We start from the raw sequence: 20,582 nt of genomic DNA, 5'->3' as shown, positions 1-20,582 counted from the left end.
TTTGCATAGAGAGCATCACCACCCGAATTCTTAGATTTAATGGTTTGTATCTGAACACTATTTGATGATCGAAGGCAGTTTAGGTTGGAGTAGGGGGTTAGTATTTTGCTCAGTGAGGGGGTTCTATCTGGTTGGTTGATTATTTTAAAAGCTTCAGTAAGTTGGTTGAGTTTGAGAAGATTGGGCAGTTCCAACCAGCCAAGTTTCTTTAGGTTAAGGCAATGGTGAGTACGATAAGGTGTTCCTGTTATAAATCTGGCAATGTGATTACAGGCAACAGAGAGCATATTGAGCTCACGCTTATTGAGGAAAGAAAGTACTGGGGAGGCATACAAGAGGGTGGAAAGGAGATGAGTGCGAGCAATGTTTAGTTTGGCATGAGGGGTTAAAAAGTTTTTTATTCTGTACATAGAGCCGAGTTTCTTGTTTACTGTCTTAATAGTTTGGCTAATGTGCATATCAAATTTAAGCTTGTGGTCGATAGTGGCACCTAATAGTTTGGTGTTGGAGACAGGCTCTATGATGGTGCCAGTGGTGGATTCCACATGGAAGGACGTATTGTTAAGAATTGGAAGTTCTTTTCCAAGGGGAGTGGATACAGAGGGGAAAAATAGCAGCAGCTTGGTTTTTGTTGGATTAAGTATGAGTTTCAATTCAGAGAACCATTTTTCAACTATAGCAAAACAGTGTTAGGTTTTTGCTTGGAGTTTCGGGAGAGAGACGTCAGAACAGATCAGGGTGGAGTCATCCGCATACTGGATGCAGGTGGCATTGGGTATGACTGAGTGAAGATCATTAATGAAGACAGAGAAAAGAAGGGGACCAAGTATAGAGCCCTGAGGGATGCCAATGGTGTTAGGGAGCAGGTCAGATAGCCTGTTTTGCCACTGGACAGCTTGTTGCCTACCAGTGAGGTAAGCATTGAACCAACTTAGGGCTAGGTTGTCGAGATGAAGGCTTTTCAGGGTGTGGAGCAGGAGCTGGTGATTGACCATGTCGAAGGCTTTCGATAGGTCAAGAAAGAGAGCAGAGGATATTAATTTCTTATTACGGTTGTTATTGACCGAGTCAACAAAGGAGAGGAGGGCAGTGGTTGTACTATGGTAGGGGCGAAAACCATGTTGGGAATTAGACAAAAGACTGTTAAGGGTTAGGTAGTTTAGGAGTTGCTTGTGAACACACCGCTCCATGATTTTAGCTATTGGAGACAAAATTGCTATAGGTCTATAGTTGGATGTTTCCGTTGAGGTGCCTCCTTTGTGGAGAGGGATGATATATGAGATTTTCCAAATAGAAGGGATAGTAGCTTCAGTAATAGTTCTGTTAATCAGGATTGATATGGGATAGGCAATAGCGTCTGACGCAATTTGTAGGTATTCCGCTGGGAGGTGATCCGCCGCTAGGGTGGTTGGTTTAAGTTTTTTCAAACGGGAACGGATATAGGAGGTAGATACTGGTTCTAGATTAAAGGAAGGGGGAGCTGAGTCATTATTATGAGTGAGGGATGAGGAAGTAGTAGTTAGCTGACTGGCTAGGGAATGGATAGTCTCGGTAAAAAAAGAGTTGAAGGCGTTGGCTATTTCTTCTGGATCTTTCCCAAAGAGTTTCTCAGGGGTGGGGGTAGTAGATTTACCAGGATGGAGGAGGTTATTAAATCCAGCCCAAAACTTCTTTGGGTTATTCTGGTGTTTGTCCTGGAGGTGGCAGAAATACTGTTTTTTATCTTGAGTAATGGCTGTTTTAGTAGAGTTTCTAAGCTGTTGAAATTTAATGCGATCTAGGGAAGTTTTAGTAGCTCTCCATTTATCCCGGGCCTGGTCTCGGAGTTTAATTTTAGTTTTAGTTTCTCTAGTTAGCCAAGGTGCTATCCGTTCTTTGGATCTGATTTGCCGATTTGGGGCATGAGAGTCAAGTATGTTAAGGAATGTGTCATTGAAGTAAGTAACGCTCTCCTGTAGGGGTAGAGTTTTTAGGATGGACCAGTTACAGGACTTAAGTTCTGCAAGAAATTGTTGTGCATTAAATTTCTTCTTGTTTCTAACTAGTCTATATGAGGGGGGGTTGGTAGGTGGGCATTTATGTTTTATGATATAGGTAACAAGGTGGTCACTGAGGTCATTGGGAAGGGTCCCAGTGGTATAATTAAGTGGATCCTTATTGGTAAGAATCCAGTCGATGGTGCTCTCTTTTTGTTGAGCATTTCCAATTCTAGTTGTAGATAAAATATTTTGGGAGAAACCATGTAAGTTAATAGGATGGGGATTTATATGAGCGGAGCAGTGAGACCAGTCGATACTGAAGTCACCAAGTACTATGGTTTCTTGAGGGTAGCTGGTGGTTAACCAGCTGAGAGTTTGCTCCAAGTTTTCTGTGTTCTTCCCTGGTGGGATATAAATAACTATAAGACTGATGCATTTTTCTTGATGAATAAAAAAAAGGTATGCATTATTTAAAATTTCTTGATCATCAAAATGGGTTTTAAAGGGACCCTATCATTCAGTCCCATGCTCCATCAGCCTTCAGCCTAATGATCCACCTAGTCTCTGAGGTTTCTGTCTGGTTAACTATATCACCCCCATGTTCATTGAAATCACTGATGAACAAGAATCCGTGTCTTTGAGGTTTCCACGAAAACTTGTTGATGAGAAATTAAGTACAATAGTTGAGTCAGTAACCATGTTTGAGAATAAACTCCTATGACAGAAATGGAGTAAGTTGGAAAGAGATAAAAACGATTTTAAGGTAGGTCATGTGTTTGTTTGGCCAAGTACCTGCATAAATAAGCGGATGGGACCCAGTGATAAAAATACTACCATAAACAAAGAGGTTCCCCAGTCATTAGAAGTCACTGATTTGCCAGAGAATATTGCTCTCAATGAAATTACCTCCTCTAGTGAAAGACTAGGAGCCAAAAGGAAGACAAACCCTCTCCCAGTGCTAGAGGTCGCTGTTACACCAGTTTTAACAAACTCAGTCATCCCTGATAAAGCACAACAGAACAATACCTCTATGAATGGATTTAGTGAGAATAATGGCGTTTCCACATATGCTAACTTTCTGAAAACACAGTCAGCTTCGGATTTTCGAGTACATCCCATTAGGATACATTCATCGAGTCAAGGGGAAGGGATAGCATGCTCTTACAGCAAAGGTCGCACAAAGAGAAAGATGCCATCAGAATCTCCGAGCGACAGGAAGCTGAAGAAAACATGGAGAGCGAGGAGACAAACGATCGTTAGTTTGGAACATTCCATCCAGAATTTTAACTGAAGATGAATCTTGTGTGCTTAAAAAGGGATGGTCATTTATACCTATGCAAAATACTGTGGTAACTGATGCCATTTTAGACCTGAGACTGTTTAGCAGGAATGTTTTACTGAAATTGTTATTTAAAGGCAATGAATGTGACAATTTTGAGATCTTTAAAAAAAGAAGCATGTTTATCCCTCCCAACCACCCAATGATGGATGTTTTCATTAGTTTATGCAAAAAAAAATGTTTGAAGCCTTGAAACAGAATAATAATTATAAAAAACATTTTAACTTAGCCAAGACAGGATATGATGCTTTAAAGTTATTGCAGTCTGATGACAGCATTATTAAACAAGCTGATAAGGGGGGTTTAATAGTTATCATGAATAGTGAATACTGCTATGGAACTATGAATGACATCCTGAATGACACTACCGTTTATGAGGCTATACATTTGGATAGGATGAACAGAATATTAGGAAAATTGGATGCCATTTTGTACGAGAGTATGTTGAACAATGAAATTACTTTGGGCCTACATAATTATTTTAAGGTCCCTAACCCCCTGAATCTCAGTATACATGGATTACCTAAAGTCCACAAGGACCCTATACCCCCGCCCCCCCAACTCATAGTCTTGGGACAAATCTGGTCCACTGAACCTATGTATGTGTACATTGAAAATGTTTGAGACCTGTGGTCAACAAGAACAGTCCTATTTTAAGGGACCCTAGACAGTTTTTGGAAGATTTATTTGACCATGTACAACATGGGATTGATAAAGCCACTTTAACGGTAACTTTAGATGTACATTCATTGTTCACCTCGATACCTAATGACATAGGTATAGACTTCTTGAGACAATAGTTACTCTGTGATAAGACTTATGAAAATAAGAAAGTTGATGTTTTATGTCTTGTAATGGAACTACTATTGACGAACAATGCGATGCTTTTTGACGATAAACTATATTTGCAGAAAGACGGGGTGGCCATGGGCACCCCTACTGCAAACAGTTATGCCAACTTGGTCATGGCATCATGGGAGAATAAAAGTGTCCTTCAGAAGGACAGATGGTGACAGGCTGTATTCTACAGACACTTTGTAGACTATCTTTTTATTCTATGGCAAGGTGACCAAAGAGAGTTGAACTTGTTCCATGAAACCATAAATAACGGCACAACTATTTTTGAAATTTGATTTGAAATATTCATATGATGAAATGGAGTTCCTAGACATTAAGATTTGTAGGGACCGAACGGGGTGTCTGTCAATGAAAAGTTTTAGGAAGGCATGTTATAGGAATGCTATACTCCACAAAGAGTATGCATCCTAAATATTCAGAAACACTGTCAAGGGACAGGTTCTGAGAATCTCAAGGTTAACAGCTGATAATGGAGAATTCCACAATGAGTTACTTGAATTTAAAGAGAGATTAGGGAAGAAAGGATATGTTGACCCCAATACGAACCAGATTTTGAAAGACATCACAGTCTGGAGGGGAGATACTGGGAGACCATATTTCTCATCACACAGGAATAGGAATACAGTGGATAGACATTATGAGAGAAAGTTTATACAGTTTCCTACATACTTTACTAGAGATACTGATACAGTCTCCAATATTATTAAAAAACACTGGCCCATATTGGCTCATAATTCTGAAATTAAGAATATAGTGGGAGATGAACAAAATTTCCTGTTCATTAACAAGAAATCCCTTAAAAGATTATCGTGCTACCCCAAGACTGATACACAGAGAAATCATGACAGCAATGGACAATGCACTTTTCCTTGCAATAACTGCAACCAGTGCAGATATACAGACACCACTAACAGATTTAGACATCCGGATACAGGGACAGAGACCAGGTTTAACGTTACAGCAGACTGCAATATTATGAATTTGGTGTATTTAGCTACATGTGATGTTTGTTCAGCATATTATATAGGGAAAACAAACAGGAAATTCATATTCAGGATAAGAGAACATCTGATGCATATCAGAAATGGGACATTAACAAATGCTTTAGCCAAGCATGTCAGTTCAATGGTGGGATCCACACACACTTTCAGGTTCTCAGTAGTTGAGATGATCTGGGTAAATGAATGTGGGGGTGATATAATTAACCAGACAGAAACTACAGAGACTAGGTGGATCATTAGGCTGAGGGCTGATAGGGGCATGGGACTGAATGATAGGGTCCCTTTAAAACCCATTTTGAAGAACAGGAAACTTTTTTAAATAAAGCATGCCTTTTTTATTAATCAAGAAAAATGTTTTATATACATTCAAGCATTTGTAAACATATTACGTTTCATTGCGTTTATGTAGAGAGTTTATGGTGGTTTAGTTGTGTTTTATAGGAGATGTTGATTTTTTATATGAGATGCTGAACTTTTTACACAGCAAGCTTTAACTATGTGGTTATTGCTTTAAATTGTTTTCCATTGTTAATTTGCTGGTGAATGATGTGATGCAGTATATATAACACAGCACCAACTTAAACAGTGTTATGGTCTGATGAAGTGGTGTGTTTCACCACGAAAGCACTAAGCTGAATAAAGTCTTTTGGTCTTTGACATCAAGTTGTGATTAGCGACTTTGTATGCTGTTGGCTGGTTCGTTAGATGCTGTTTGCGAAAATTTGGTTTGCCTTGTTTTTCAACGGACCATTTATCCTAGTTGCAACCATATTTATGTTTGTTGGAGATATTCAGATGAGATGATAAAGCTTCAAAAATCAGAGGTTGAAATGAAGAAAACACTGGCTGAATATGAGACTGCTCTGGAAGAAATGTTTTAAAAAATAATAGAATTAGAACACAGCACACAGGAAAACCTGAAATTTTCAGCTATACCAGTGAAGCTGGAAAGAACAAAATGCATTAATTTTATGAAAGCACAAATAAGCAAATGGACTGGCATTCCACCGCAGGAGTTATTAGTTGAAAATGGCACATTATGTGCATGCTCCAAAACTGGTTATAAGAAAGCAATCTAGACCTTCAATACTAAAGATGCAATCCTACCAGCAGAAATAGTTGATTCTGACAAAACTGTGGTAGAAGGACAAAGTACTAAAAGTGGGAGACAGCAGAGTGTTTATGGAGAATGATTATTCATTATACCCCAGACAGAAGAGGAGCAAATGTATTCCACTATTCAGGGAATGTTGAGATGCAGGTTTGAGATTCAAACTGCTGTACCCAGCTGTCTTCAATGTATTCTTCCCTGGAGGGACAAAATAATTTTTTGATGAAGTACATGCTAAGGAGGAAATACAAAAGTTTGCCCAACAAAAAGTAAGGTATGAAACAGAAGGAGATTCTGCTTCTTGATCTTCTGCTAATAAAGACCACAGAGGGACTGCAGCTGTGAAACCTTTTCAAGTTTGACAATGTAAAATGTTGGAGAGAAGGAATGGGAGCATGAGAGTGGACTAGAAGAAGCATGAGTATGCTGGAAATGAAGCACAGACAGGATTTCAGACATGAACAGTAACAAAATCAGTAACTTAATATGGGATTACAATGCAATAATTACATTTGTAAAATATGACAGAACAAGAAAAACTGGAAATATTGGACTTTTTCAGAATTTGTTGGACTTGTGGAGGGCTCTAAAGCATATGCCCTACTTCATATAATTAATGTTCAGAAAAGTGTTTTGGGGAGGGGAAGAGGAGGGAGAAAGTTAACTGTAAGTAAAGATTTTGTTCAAAATAGTACCAAGTTTATGGCATTTGGTTTTCTTTACATGCTATAACTTTTTTTTCCAATTAGTTGAAAGTGTAATGCTGATTGTAAACAGGTCATGCTGTTTTTTTTTGTTTTCTTCTTGTTCAGTTTTAAGAAATGTAGGCACTGTGATGTAAAAAAAAAACTGGTTAAAAACCATGATAAAAGAAAACTGAATGTGCTTTTTCTCATTCTTGCATGGGGAATGACTGGATTAAAGACCTTAGATTGATTTAGTAAAAAAGTTTGAATATAGAGCAAGTAAATGAAAAATAACATTGAATATTATGATGTTTTTTTTCTAGCAAATACATGTATACTCAGTAACAATTCTGCAGCTGGTCTTCATGTTTCCATGGAAACAATCTGTAGAGAGAAACTGGCTGCCTGGTTCTAATGTCTCCAAAGAGATAATCTGATAAAGAGAAACTGACTACAGTCTGGTAGAGAGTGATTGGCTGAGGGAAAGAGAAATTAGCTAGGAGATAATGTTCTCAGAAAGCATTCAGGGGGTTTCCCAAGGTAGGTAATGTTCTCTGAAATCATTCAGGTGTTTTCCCAGCTGGGAGAGCTATAAAGATAAGACAAAATCACTTAACATTTAGTAGAAGCACAGGCTGCACCATGCATCTTACCATGGATAACCTTAAGTCTGTAAGTGTGGCTGTCAGTTTAGAACTTTTGTTCCTATTAGGAGGGTAAAACTTCAATATTTGAAGGTGTACATAGTTTTGTGTGTTAGTATTAAGTTAATAGGTTTCGGGGTATTGGGATGTGTTTGTTTGTTTTTTTTTTTGTTTGTCTGAGGGCTTTCAATAAAACAAAAAGTTTTATAAGATGTGACAAGAAACAAGTGTATAAAAGTTCAACCTGCCAAAGAGTGTATGCGTGTTACAACACCTGGAACTAGACATTTAACAAAAAAGGTATTATTCATAACAGGTGGGAATAACTTTTTAATACAATGATACTTTCATTAATGTCTTTTAATGTAAATGGCCTCACAGATAAATACAAAAAAAGAGTAGTGAACTGTATTAAAAATGTAGAGTGCAAATAGCTATGTTACAAGAGACACGCTTGGAATGAACTGAATATGTGAATTTGATAAAGAAAGGTTTTCAGGAAGGTTATTCAGTGAAATACTTGGGACAAAGAAAAAGAGGAGTACTTAACTGCAAGAGGAGCGCCAATAGTGATAGAAGAAGATAAAAAAGATAATAATGGCACATTTGTAGTGCTAAGGGGCTACTTGCAGCAGAGGAGGATTACACTGGCATGTATTGACATTCCACCTAAAACTGCTATAGTGGAACTTAAGAAAATTCTGGGAGAAATAAACAGTTTTCAGAAATTAATATTACTTATAGGTGGGGAATGGAATTTGATTTGTGACACTGAAGATGTGTCTGGGGGCCCAGAAGGGAAAATATAACAAAGGAGGGCAGATTTTTGAAATATTTTTTAAAAAATATTTGGAAAGGTAGACAAGGTACACCTTGAACAGCTGGGTACAGCAGTTTGAGTCTTACATCTGCCTCTCAACATTCCCTGGTGTACAATGAGTAATTATTCTCCATAAACATTCTGCTATCTCCCACTTTTAATATTTTGTCCTTCTGCCACAGTTTTAGCAGAATCATCTCTTTCTGCTGGTAGGATTACAGCTTTACTATTAAAAGTTCAGGTTGCTTTCTAGTAGCCAGGTCTGGAGCATGCACACAATGTGCCCTTTCAACTAACATCTCCTGCTGTGGAATATCAGTCCAGTTGCTTATTTGTGCTCTCATAAAATTAATGCAGTCTGTTCCTTCCAGCTTCTCTGGTACACTGAAAACCTCAGGTTTTCCATAGGTGCTCTGTCCTCTAATTCTAGTATTTTTTGAAACATATCTTCCAGAGCAGTCTTACATTCACAGCCAGTCTTTTCTTCATTTCAGACTCTGTTTTTGTACCTTTATCACCTCATCTGAACATCTGTTTAAAGCTTCTTCCAATTTTTCCACCCTTTGGTTGTTTGTGTTGATATACTCCATCAGTGTTTCTTTTATTTTAACCAGATCTATATGCAGTTGTCTTATATGTTCCTGTAGTTTACTAGAAATCATGTCTGGAGGTTGCATTGCTTTTTGATGAACAGCTACAGAACTTTACCCAGTCAGTGTTTCTTCCTCACTTTTTGTAGCCGTTTTTTTTTTTCCAGGTTCTCTGTAATTCTTTCTTCCTGGCATCCGGGCAGTACACTTACTCGCCAGTTACTGAAATTTACCCATAAACACAGAAGTCTACTAGCCTTCTCTGTTGAGTTTCTGTTTTCACACTGGGAGAGCTAGTTTTTTCTCAATGTGCAGCCATCTTGGAAATTTCGAGCAGGCCTTGACAGAGACGGCTTTAATATAAAATGCAGTTCTTCAGTAGGTGTTTAGTACCATATACACAATACTAGATGCATCAGTGGTTAAATTGCCTGGAGGGGGTACACTAAATTAAGTCTGACTTAGCAGATTTAATGGCGAAGGTGCACAAATTCCTCAATTTCTGAGATTCATTATGAACATATTGTGTGTTTGATGCTCATGTTTTCTCCTCTTCTTAAACTGAAATTAAAAGAAGCAAGCCAGTGATATTTCCTCTCTTTGAAGGTATGCATATTTTTTGGAAACAGTTAATTTAAGAATATGCACAGTCTGTACGAAGTGATGAAGTGTGACACTGACATACTGATGAGCAAATACTGTGCTCCAGTCTGAAACAGTTTGTGAAACAGAATTCAGAAGTCTTCTGAGATGCAAAACACAACTTCTTTAAGGTAAACTTGCACTTAAGATTAAAACAGGAATATGTCAAAGGGGGCTCTAGACATTATCTTTGTAAAAATGTTTTGAGTGCATCTAACTACTACCATTTAATGCACTAGGCTGGGGGAATCCTTGAAGACCACCTCTTGGACTTTCATATCTCAGCAGCAGTAAAAAAAAAAAAAAAAAAAAAAAAAAAAGGCATGACATTCAGGTCAACACTATGCTTACATACTGTACTATGAAAAATAGTAGTAATATCAAATCAACATCTTTTAACTATACAAATAAGCTTAACCAAAAGAAAACTACAGTTTAGTAACACATACTTCTTATTGGTTAAATTTAAAAAATTGCATGAAATATCACTTACTGTCAGGGGATTATCAGCAGAGTCTAGAATGTCATCAATTATCTCATTTGCATATTCTAATCTCTGTTTGAGGGAATGCCTTTTCTTTAAGCCAGTTAAGTTGACAAGGTGAATCTTTAGCCAGTTCAAACCATGCTTGCCTAATGGCTTTCCGATGGCAAACAGTAACATGGCCCTGGTAACATCATTACCCAAATGATTGAAATGGGGTGGACATGGGTATGTCCGTCCCCGGAAGTCCATATTATGTGGGAACCAAAAAATTGAATCCCTCATATGATTAGCTATTGACAGTTTATACAAGGTGTCCATTCTCAGACTGTGCATTTCTGCTGTTTTCTTCCTACACTGGGTGATTGCACGCTTTAACTGTGATTTATCTAAGAGGCTGTAATTTTGTTTAGGGCTGAACTTGGGAATCTCTGGTGCTTCTGATAGTGGAGGAGGAATATCTAGGCTCTCATTACCCTTGTCATTGAAGATAGAAACAATTATGTCAAGAACTGGTTGATTTATCTTCCAGGCACAGTTTCCCAGCTGGTTCAGTGCATCAAGTACAGCATATAGATCACTACTCCTGCAGTTCTCTAGCAACAGCTGGTGCTGAATGGCACCCTCCACACTGCGCATTAGCTTGGCAGGGGAAAGGATATATCCACCAAAATGAGGAGAGGTCCATGGCACTGGTGGACAAAGCATTGGCATAACATAAACATCAAATGTCAGTGTAGGCTCCACTGCTTCAGCCAGGATCTGGGTGAGAATGGGATGAGGTTTTATAAATCCAACCTAGAAAAAAAAAAAAACAGCTGTAAATATTTAGCAAGTTGTATCCAATTAAAATACTTCACCTTACATACATTACTGTACTGTCCCCTTTATAATCTTCAGTGACACCACTTATGTTATTTAAACGTACTCTGCACTGACATACGTATTCTGGGCAGTGACCACTGGCATTAAATCAATGCTACCTGGGAATATATTGGTGCAATACATCCTGTTAAGTGTCGTCTCCACACTATTGCCATGTTTGACCTCAGGGCAGGTTCAAATGCAACAGAACAAAGACCATAAACAGCTGAAAGAGCAACCAGCAGTCTGTATTGAAGACTGTGTTAATGTTCCTGAAGTAGCATCAAAGAACAATGTAATAATGACTGAAAATTAAGACTTTAATCCTCTGTAACACTGTTTGGTGATACTCTCTGCAGCCCTGTTTGTCTCAAGAAAGACTCCCATACTGACAGGGATCTTGTCCTCACCAAATACAGCATCCTGATTTAGACAAAATATATTGGACTTTAATGTTTACCTTCACAGCTGCTGCCTGCCAAGCAATATTAATTGTGCATCTACATGGCCAGAGATGTTCTGCACACCATCATGCTTTGCAAGCAAAGGGTTTCACCTCTCCACTCGGGAGTTTTCATCCTAGACAGGAAATCTGCCATCCACATGGTGCCTTTTTAAACAAAGTTAATGAACTGTCTAAATTATAACCCAAGCAGAGTAATGGAATGAGGGTGTCTCTACTTACTGTCAGAAGTCTAAATAAGGAAGGTGTGCAATTTTGAGGTTTTCCTGACTGAATAGAGTGGGGCAAGTATCTTTTTTTTCTTTTTAATTTATTAGTTAACCAGGGTAGAGCACTGATCCAGCATGGACCCTTTTCAGACTCAGATTAGGAGCAATGTCTGGTTAAGTGTCTTGGCCAGAGTCACACAGTCTGAAAACTGGTTTAAGGACCCCCCCAATCTAGCATTATTCAAATGTGTAACAAAAACATCCCAAAACATTTCCTCAGTACCAAAATATATAACCTAGTGACTATCTCTGTACCAAAAAATATAACCTAGGGACCATCCCTTTACATCTTACTAAACAGATAGGTCCCCACAGACCTTTTCCCCAAACTATGCCAGGACACAATGGCTATGTCCAGAAGGAAGACTCTAGAAATGATCCAGGAAAGTATAGTTGTGTAAAATCTTACCATAACTTTAGATGCCCTTTTCCTCTATATGCTGCTGTATCCATAATAAGGAAGTCTGCCTGTGGTTGACTTGTATGTCTGTCCATTTTACAAGTTAGCTGCTACTGCAAAGGTACATGTGATGCCCCACATCTCTCAGCGTATGTCGGCCATAAACAAACATCAGTTATAAAGAGGATGTCAGCACGCACCTACCTCAGAAATGGATGCCGCCTGAAACCAGTGACTATGGAGTGGGTACTCAAGAGTCAGGCAAGTATCGGAGGAAGGCAGGGTGGGAAACTATACAGCAGCATATAGGAGAGAAGGACATCTAAAGTTATGGTAAGATTTTAGACAACTACACTATGTTCTATCGATATGCTGCTGTATCCATAACATGAGGGAGAGTGCAAAAGCTCATGCTATTAAGAAATGGGTGGAGGAACAGAGACATTTAACTGGGTGGAGGAACAGAGACATTTTCCACAAAGCCATGAAGAATGGCCCTGGCAAATCCTGCTCTGGACCTGGAAATGATGTCCAACTTAATAGTATTTGGTGAAAGTGTGGAGAGATGACAATGTAGTTGCTTCTAAAATGGCAGCTGTATCCAAACCCTTAAAGAAGGCACCAGAGGAGGACATGGCCCTAGTGGAGTGTGCCTTGACTGGGAAGGGAAGCCTTTTGCCATGGGCTGTGTAGCAAAAGAAAATAGTTTGAGAGATCCATAATGAAATGGTGTGCTTGGAAACAGGGTGTCCCAGGGCTCTTGGGTTACAGGAGAAAAATACCCTATCAGATTTATGATTGGATTTCATCCTTGGCAAATACTATCTGAGTTGTCTATGTACATCCAAGGAGTGAAGGATCCTTTTTGCAGAGGTTTGAGGTGAAGGGAAGAAGGTAGGAAGATTGGTGGCCTGATTCAGGGAAAGTTCATTAACTACTTTGGGCATGAAGGATGGGTTAGTGCATAAGCAAACTCTGTCTTTGTGGAAAACTGTGAAAGGGCGACAGGCCATGAGGGCTTGCAGTTCAGAGACCCGTCTGGCTGAAGTAATGGCCACCAAGAAGATAGTTTTCCATGTACAGTGCTGTAGACATCAGTCCTTGGCTGGCTCAAAGGGCGGTAAGGTCAGCTTTTCCAACACAAGATTAAGATCCCAAGGGGGGGAAATGGGCTTCCTTGGAGGTCTAATATGTAGTACCCCCTTTAAAAAGAGCTTAACTTCCAGTCTGAAAGCTAGAGGGGGGGCAAGAGGTAGACATGCTGCGATGGCAGATAGGTGTGCTTTAATTGAAAAGTATGACAAGCCAGAGTTCATCAGTTCACACAGGTAAGACAAAACCACTGGAGGTTCTACAGTCAGTGGTTGGACATTTTGTTTTAGACAAGAAACTGAAAAGTTTTTTCTACTTGGATGGACAGGATTTCTAGTAGTGGGTTTTCTGGCCTCCAGCAGAACCTGAAGCACATCTTCGGTGTAAAGGTGTCTGAAGGGAATCAATGCCCTATTACCCACAGTGTAAGGTTCAAGGTGGATATCTGGGGGTGCATAAGAGTTCCCTTCTCCTGTGTGAACATGTCCATCCAGTGGGGTACCTTGTGGTGACTGCCCTCAGCTAGATGATGTAATAAGAATAGGGGGAACCAATGCTGCCTTGGCCAAAAGGGGGTCACCAACAAGATTTGAGATTGCTCTCTATGAATCTTCAGCAGAACTTTTTGTAAGAGAGGGAAGGGGGGAATGCATAACAGAACACCCCCTTCCATGGGAAGGAAAGAGCATCCACCCTCCATGCCCCTGGAGAGGGTATCCTGTTGCAGAAGGTTGGGAGTTGCCTATTCATGGGGGAGGCAAAAAGGTCTGTCTAAGGTATACCTCACTGATGGACCAGGTCCAGGAGCACATCCCTGTTTAGCATTGATTTGTGGGACTGAGACAAGGTCCTGCTTAGAGCATTTGCCATCACATTTTCTGCAGAAGGTATGTAGATGGCTAGGAGGTTTACATGTCTCTGTTGGGCAATTTCCCATGCCTGCAGAGCCAATCTAAGAGGTAGGACTTTGACCCCCTGCCCCCCCCCGTTTGCTGATTTACCACAGCAAAGTGGTACTGTCTGTGGACCATCTCAACACATGCGGTAGAATCTGATCCTTGAAGATTTGGAGGTCCAATATCAAGGCTCTCATCTCCTTGATATTGATGTGTTCCCTCTGTTGGCCCAGGGTCCAAGTGTCTCTCACTTTACATTCTCCTGAGGTTGCACCCCAAACAGAGTCTGAAGTATATGTGTACAGATCCTGGTTGGGGGGAATGGGCTGCAGAGGAAGACCTGATCTGCAGAGATCTGGGCAATCCACCAATTTAGTTCCCCGGAAAGGCAGGGAAGCAGGAGTGCCACAAACTCCACAGGGTGCAGGTGGTTTTTCCAGACTGTCCTTAAGTACCATTGGAATTTCCTCGTGTGTTACCTTGCAAAGGATACCATGGGAATGGTGGAGGCTATGAATCCCAGGAGCCTCAGAAAAGTACAGTTGTGTACACTTACCATAAATGTAGATGTTCGAGTGCATTCACTGTTGCAGTCATCACATTTGGGTTATCTGCTTGCAGTAGTCCTTAGTCTGCCTGATTAACAAAGTCTTGGGTCCTGCGTCGGTTGCTGTCCCTTCTTCTGTGACGTCAGGTCGCCAGGGGTATAAAACATGCAGCCTATGCCATTACATCAGTTTTTCTTGCCCCAGATGTCAGGTGTCCCCCTAATGGGATGCAATTAAATCTATAAATATACAAGGTTATACCTCCAACAAAAAAGCAAATACACCAAAAAGCTTTTGAGCATAATAAAGGAGAGTAGAGGTATAGCCAAAGGAAGTAAGGAGGCTGGAGGGAGGGTAACCAGGACTGCAACAGTGAATATACTCGAACATCTACATTTATGGTAAGTGTACACAACTGTACTATGTTCTTCGTGTTTCAGTGTTGCAGTCATCACATTTGGGTAGATTCCCAAAGCGAAGGATGGGAGGAGGAATTTAGATAGCATTAGGACCAGCTATAAGGCACTGCAAGACTCCAGTTCTGGACTAAGAGAAAACTGGCAGATGGTAATGCCTGGTGAAAGTATGTACAGAACTCCAGGTAGCAGCTTCTAAGATGTCCCTGGTAGGAACGCCTCTGAGAAAGGCTGCAGAGGTAGATGCAGCCCTGGTGGAGTGGGGTCTAATCCCCTGTGGGATAGGTTTTCCATGGTGCATGTAGCAGAAATGAATGTAATGGCCTGTCCATTTGGAAATGGTTTGCTTTGAAATAGCCTTCCCCTCTGCCCCTGCAGCAAATGCCACTAACAGTTGGTCAGATTTCCTTTGAGGTTTAGCCCTGTCCAAGTAGAATCTAAGTTGTGTGTGCACATCTAAGGAGTGCAGTATCCATTCCCCTTTGTTCTGTGGATTAGGAAAGAAAGTTGGCAAATGAATGGACTGACTGAGGGCCACACTGGATACCACCTTGGGCATGAAGGAGGGATTGGTACTGAGAGACACCCTGTCCACATGAAAGATGATGAAAGGCTCCACTGCCATGATGGCCTGTAATTCAGATACCCTTCTTGCTGAAGTGATTGTAAAAGGAAAGCTGTTTTTCAAGAAAGGAATTTTAAGGCTGCAGTAGCAGCTGGCTCGGAAGGAGGAAGAGTGAGTTTTTCCAGTACAAAGTTAAGGTCCCAGGCTGGAGTTGGAGCTCTCCTGGGTGGTCGTAAATTTTTGGCCCCTCTGAGGAACTGCTTGAGCAGTGGATGAGAGAAGAGGGGAGGTTATGTGCTATAATGAGCTGAAATGGCTGAGGCGTGAATTTTGATGGAGAAGAAAGACAGGCCCTTGTGAAGCATCTCAGTTAAGTATTGCAAAATCTGAGGTAAACTGGGCACTGCTCTGCTCATCCCTTGAGAATGGTTCCAGGCAAAGAATCTTTTCCATTTTTCAGCATAAGATTTTCTACTACATACAGTACTACGCCTCCTTGCCTCTAAAATGATATCCATCACTGGTTTACTGAGTGATGGTAAAGGAGAGATTAGGTAATTAGCCAAGCTGCTAGGTTCAGTGTTTGAAGCTAAGGGTGCAGGATCTGGTTCTTCTGCTGAGACAATAGGGTAGGAGTCTGGGGCAGGTGCCATGGGGCCAACAGTGACACACTGTGCAAGAGGGGGTACCAGTGTTGGCGTGGCCAGTCTGGTGCAATCAAAATCGTCCTTGGTTTGTCTTGTTTGATCTTTAGTACTACTTTGGAGAGCAGAGGCAGAGGAGGAAAGGCAGAAACTGATAAGTTTTTCCAGCTGAAGGACAGAGCATCTGCTTTCCAAGCTTGTTTGTGGGGAGTCCTTGTGCAACATTTGTCCAATTGATAGTTCTGGGGGGAGGCAAACAGGTCTATATCTGGGCTCCCTCACTTGCTTGTCAACATGTTGAAAATCCTTGGTTCCGGTTTCCAGTCATGTGGGTCCATGAGGTTTCTGCTTAGTTCGTCTGCCAGTGTATTTAGTTTTCCTGGCAAGAATTGAGCTTGTAGATTCACTTGGTAGCTCAGGGCTGTGTTTCACAATGCCATGGCTAGTCTGCAGAGGGGGTAAGAATATGTAACTCCCTGCTTGTTTATGTACCACATAACAGTGGTGTCCTCCTTTACCATTAATTGTCCTGGAAGAATGTGGTCCTTGAAGGCTGTCAGAGCACTCTGTACAGCTAACATTTCTTTTTGACTGATATGCAGGTGCAATTTATTTGGGTTCCATTTGCCCTGAATGCACTTCCCTGTCAGGTGAGCCCCCATGCATAGTCTGATGCATCTGTTGTTAGGGTTTGGGCGGCAGGGGGGAATTGTGAATGGTTGTCCCTTGTTTTGGTGGCAGGACTTTTCCCACCAAAGAAACTCTAGGCGTAGGCAAGGTATGATAGGAATCATTGCTTGTAGATCCTGACAATGTTGACACCATGGGCTTTTTAGATACCATTGTAGTTTCCTCATATGCAGTCTTGCATATGGAATTAGAAGACTGCAGGAGGCCATGAACCCCAAAGGCTTATAGTATTTGCCTTGCAGATAGCAGGGTTTTTGTGGCCACTTGTTTAAAGTAGGTTGTCAAATGAATTTGTTTCTCTGGCGTGAGGAAAGCCATCTGGGAAGATGTATTCAAGCTTGTTCCCAGGAATATAAATTGTTGACAGGGTACCAGGTGTGATTTCTTTTCATTTATGGCGTACCCCAGACAAGTTAGCACCCTTTGCACAAAGGCTAGATGATTCAAAAGTATGTCTTGGCTTTCTGCCTGAATTAAACAATCGCCCAGGTAAGGGTGTATATCTGAATATTTCTTTGCCTGCAAAATGCAATGACTGGAGCTAGGCACTTTGTGAATACCCTGGGTGCAGTAGATAAGCCAAAGGGCAGTGCAGAGAACTGAAGTGTAGGTATCTTTTGCAAGACTCCCTGATTGGGATGTGCAGGTATGCTTCCTTTAAATCTAGTGTTGCCAACCAGGCGTCTTTGCCAAGCATTGTAAGCAACTGGTGAAGAGTCAACATCTTGAATTTTGGAATCACCAAAAAGGTGTTTAGAGTAGACAGGTCCAGGATAGGATGCCATGAACTGTCTTTCCTGGGTACCAGGAAAAGTCTCGAGTACAAACCTTGTCCCTTTTCCTCTTCTGGTATCAACTGAAAAGCCCCCATGCTTAAGAGAGAAAGTACTTGCTTTTGGGCCTCTGCCCACTGAATTAGGGGTAGATCTGGTCATCCGCTTGGTGATGGTAACGTGTGGAAGGGAAATCTGTATCCCTGGGAAACTATATTTAGAACTCATTTGTCCTGGGTAATGAGTTTCCAGTTCTATGCATGAAGAGCAATCTTTCCCCCCAAATGGGGCAGTTAGTTGAGAAGTGCTTGGAAGTTTTAAAAATAAGTCATTGAGACAGTTTACCATGGGGGGAGTTTTAGTACTCCCAGATTTGGAAGTGGAGGCCCCCCACTGCTTAGTCTTGTGCATACCCTGGGACTGAAGCCTGGGAGCTCTGCTGGATCTGGGTTTGGACTGAGAAGTTCTGGAAGAGGCAGGAAAGGATCAATTCTTGGAAGGCCAATGCCTACGAAACCTTGGAGGTTGTACTTTTAAAAAACAGTTTGCATAGATTTTGCTTTTTCCTCCATCTTTTTAAGAACTTATTCTGCCTTGTTGCCAAACAGGTGGTCCTGGTTTAAGGGAGCATCCAGTAATTGTAATTTTGCTTTAACATGATCTGGCAAGGATTGCTCCTTAAGCCAAGCATGCCTTCTAAGTACAGACCCAGTTACAGCAGCCCTGCAAGATGCCTCTAGTGAATCAAAACCACATTGCAAAGTATGTTTTCCAACTTGTTCAGCTGAGTGCAGTAAATCCTTATTTTCAGCTAGGCTTGCCACCCCTTCGTTTTTTTTCCGGACTATCAGGAAATCAAACTGATTCTCCGGTAGTCCGGAAAACACTGTACAAACTCCGGTATTCTGTTTCAAAAAGGAAACAGACTATCGGAGTTTGTAAATCGGCTGATTTACTATGCTTTCTTACAGAAAAGCATAGCAAATCAGCCAAAAGCGGGGAGCAAAAAAGAGGCGTTCCGTTGATCGGATTTACTATGCTTTTCTTACAGAAAAGCATAGCAAATCAGCCAAAAGCAAGCGGAACGAAAAAGAGCGTTCCGTTGAGTGATGCTGTCGTGACATCACAAAATGGGCGGTATGTTGGCGGGAGAGGGGGTGGGGCGGGCGGGGTTACTGGTGACGCGAGGGGCGTGGCGTGGCTCCGGTTTTAGCCGTGAACGAAGGTGGCAACCCTATTTTCAGCACAATCAGGAATCAACATAATTTTCTGTTTAAGCAGTCCAATAATATGCTGCTGATATTTTAACACATGAAACTGGCAGTTTAAAGCCCTAATGGCAAAAGTTGCAGAAGTGTATACCTTCTTACCCCATCTATCTAGCTCCATGGAGTCTCTATCAGAGGGGGTAGGATTTTTGGCAGTAGTAGCTTTAATACCCTTGGGTCCCTGTGAAATGGTCTCAGGGTCCGCAGTAGTATTTTTATAAAGGAACTTGTGAGAGTCAGGGACCCTGTAATATCTGTCAGGTTTTCTGGGAGCAGGAGGTTAAGAGTCAGAGGCCCAGCTAGATTCTGAAAAGGCATCATCAACAATGTCTAGTACAGGAGGTATGGCTAAAGACCTGTGCCGGGGCAGTAGTAAGAAATCCCTAAGCCTCTTTTTAGAATCAGAGAAATCCTAACCTTCCCAATGAAAATGCTCCCTGAGAGTATGCAAGGTTTCACCAAAAGAGAAATCCTCTTGGGAAGAAGCAGAGGGAATAGAGTGCTCAGCATCAGAATCCTCATAGTTAGATAAGAGTAAATCCTGGTCATCAGAAGAAACAGAAAATTCAGAATACTGGTCAGAATTATCATAAGCAAACTCAGCCCTAGTTCTCTTAGAGGGGGAAGGCTGGCTTCCCCTGATTAAAGTAATAAGATCTTCAGCCATTCTTATCATTTGTTTATTAGGCATAGAGGCCTGACCATGCAGCCTGGGCGTCAGTTTTCTAGGCATGGTATGAGTTTTAGGCCTTGAAGAATAAGATGACGTCCGTTTAATATGCAAGTCAGTAGGCCTGAATACACCCTCAGAAGCCGGTGCCTGCACAGCGGCTCCGGACCCATCCAAGGTAGAGACATCCGCAGGTTCCACCACTGAAGCATTTCGCGGCATACTGGACTCCGAATGGGTCTCAGTAGAGGCCTGCGAATCTGAAGTAGCGGGTATCAGGGGCTGCGAAAGCACCTCGAGTACCGGCGGACTGGCGACTGGCTTAGGAGAAGTGTCGTCGGCAGCTTTGGACCTAGGCGGCCTGTGTATGTCTTTATCTTTGTGTTTTTTTTCGGAATGTTGGTAGTCGGAAGGCTTACTGAAGACATATCTGGATAATTGAACCGAGCACCAAAATATTTAGAAATGAAAATATACTGACGGACAGATCGTAGTTTAAATAAGGCACAAAACCGACAGCGAGGTACATCATAGTCAGGGCCTAGGGCAAGGAATACAGTACGAATTAAAATCTTTATGAGGTATTTGCTTTCCACAGGTAATGCAATTATTTACTTTTACTGACATCAGTTTAGAGCAAGAAAAAGATTCCCCAAGGAGGTACTTAGCTTTAAGTTGAATACTTATGTTCTGAAACTCGAAAACGAAAATTTCATGAGTCGGCCGACCGGCACTTGCGAACTGCTTCTGCTTTGAGCACCGCACGGCAAGAAAGACTGATGTAATGGTGTCGGCTGCATGTTTTGTACCCCTGACATCACGGAAGAAGGGACAGCAACTGACACAGGACCCAAGACTTTGTTAATCAGG

At 41.3% G+C, this 20,582-nt stretch overlaps 1 protein-coding gene across 1 annotated transcript in view; it reads right to left on the bottom strand.

Moving 5' to 3' along the window:
• Positions 1–20,582, bottom strand: part of POLRMT (RNA polymerase mitochondrial) — a 1,430,506-nt gene that overhangs the window by 771,124 nt on the left and 638,800 nt on the right. Inside the window, exon 10 of the mRNA XM_044053892.1 lies at positions 10,164–10,952. Coding sequence (XP_043909827.1) covers positions 10,164–10,952 — 789 coding nt within the window. The remainder of the gene's footprint in view (positions 1–10,163; positions 10,953–20,582) is intronic.

Source organism: Protopterus annectens, chromosome 13.part0 (genome assembly GCF_019279795.1).
Source record: "Protopterus annectens isolate FY-2018-M chromosome 13.part0, PAN1.0, whole genome shotgun sequence".
Classification (NCBI taxonomy): Eukaryota; Metazoa; Chordata; order Ceratodontiformes; family Protopteridae; genus Protopterus; species Protopterus annectens.
The sequence above is the reverse complement of the archived record's forward strand: the minus strand, read 5'-3'. Positions and strand labels throughout refer to the sequence as shown.